The 1,256-nt window shown below is 54.5% G+C and overlaps 1 protein-coding gene across 2 annotated transcripts in view; it reads right to left on the reverse strand.

Annotated features, from left to right (window-relative positions):
* Positions 1-1,013, reverse strand: part of TARS2 (threonyl-tRNA synthetase 2, mitochondrial) — a 14,764-nt gene extending 13,751 nt beyond the window's left edge. For both annotated transcript variants that reach the window (XM_023724598.1, XM_023724599.1), the window contains exon 1: positions 334-1,013. In XM_023724598.1, coding sequence (XP_023580366.1) covers positions 334-408 — 75 coding nt within the window. In that variant the 5' untranslated portion in view covers positions 409-1,013. The remainder of the gene's footprint in view (positions 1-333) is intronic.
* Positions 1,014-1,256: the final 243 nt, after the last annotated feature.

Consider the following 1,256-nt stretch of genomic DNA (forward strand, 5'->3'; position numbering starts at 1 on the left):
GCGCCGACCCCCGCAGGCAGACAGGGTGCTGAGCCCCCAGGGTGCCGACCCCTGCAGGCAGACAGGGTGCTGACCCTTGCAGGCAGACAGGGCGCTGACCCCCCCAGAGCGCCGACCCCCCAGGGCGCCGACCCCCGCAGGCAGACAGGGCGCCGACCCCCCAGGGCGCCGACCCCCCAGGGCGCCGACCCCCGCAGGCAGACAGCACGTCTCGGCCCAGGTAGCCCCGCCCGGGGACTCCTAAGGGGTGGACGCTGCATCAGGCTGCGTTGTGAGTCTACACCTCAGGCTTCGAATGGGCCGAGCTCCATGCGGCTCGGAACCTTTGGATACCTCGTGCACCGTGCGCAGCCCGCAGGCATGTAACTCCGGGAGCCGGAGCCGCAGCCACGTCTGAAACAACCCCATGTTCCTTCAGACCGCTGCCTACACTCCCTCCACAGATGAAGGTTTTCTCTCTACAGATTTTCATTGGCTTCCGGCCCGAAAATATCCCCGCCTATTGGTTGCCGCAGCTGCCACTCTTATCTGGCCCCACCCCCAGGAACTCCGAAGAGGTACACCCCACACAGCACGAGCAGCGGTGCCGGTGGTTCCGGCTGCCCGGAAGACCCAAGCTGTTACACATGCTAGCAATCCGGAAGCCTGCTGAATTTCAGCTGAAACCCCAAAGTAGCAGTGAGGTTTCCTGCGGCCTTGAGTTCAGGAGTAGAACTCTTGAGGGCGAGAGTGGTTGAAAAACGGACCGGAAAAAAAACAGTTAAGAACATGGACTTTGGAGCCAGACAGACCTATGGATCTGCCATTAACTATGGAATTTTGGGTATATTATTTCTCTATGCCCCAATTTCCTCATTATAAAATGGGAATACTCTCTATCATTACCAATTGTTGAAATTAATTTTATGTAAATAATCTAGTAGAATGCATGGTATATGGTAATGAACAACAAGCTATTAAAATAACTGAATACGACATTTCAGGACTGGAGCAGAGAAGCTGCAGAGGGCATCTCTTGGAGTCTCGTCACAGTGGTGCTTAAGAGGGACCTTGGAGACCTCTTAATTTTACAAACAGGAATTTAAGGTCCAACAGTAAGTGCTGATGCTGGCTTGTGAATCCAAGCCTTGTATTCATCCACCACGCCATGCTTTCTCTGCTAATGGAGTTTACTCAATGTGCTCTTCCATTACCTCAGAAATAGAGGTGCCTGGCCCTAGAATCTTAGCTCTCTGCCGCCTTTATAAGGCCTTTGC

The sequence above is a fragment of the Trichechus manatus genome, unplaced genomic scaffold (genome assembly GCF_000243295.1).
Source record: "Trichechus manatus latirostris isolate Lorelei unplaced genomic scaffold, TriManLat1.0 scaffold00250, whole genome shotgun sequence".
Lineage (NCBI taxonomy): Eukaryota > Metazoa > Chordata > Mammalia > Sirenia > Trichechidae > Trichechus > Trichechus manatus.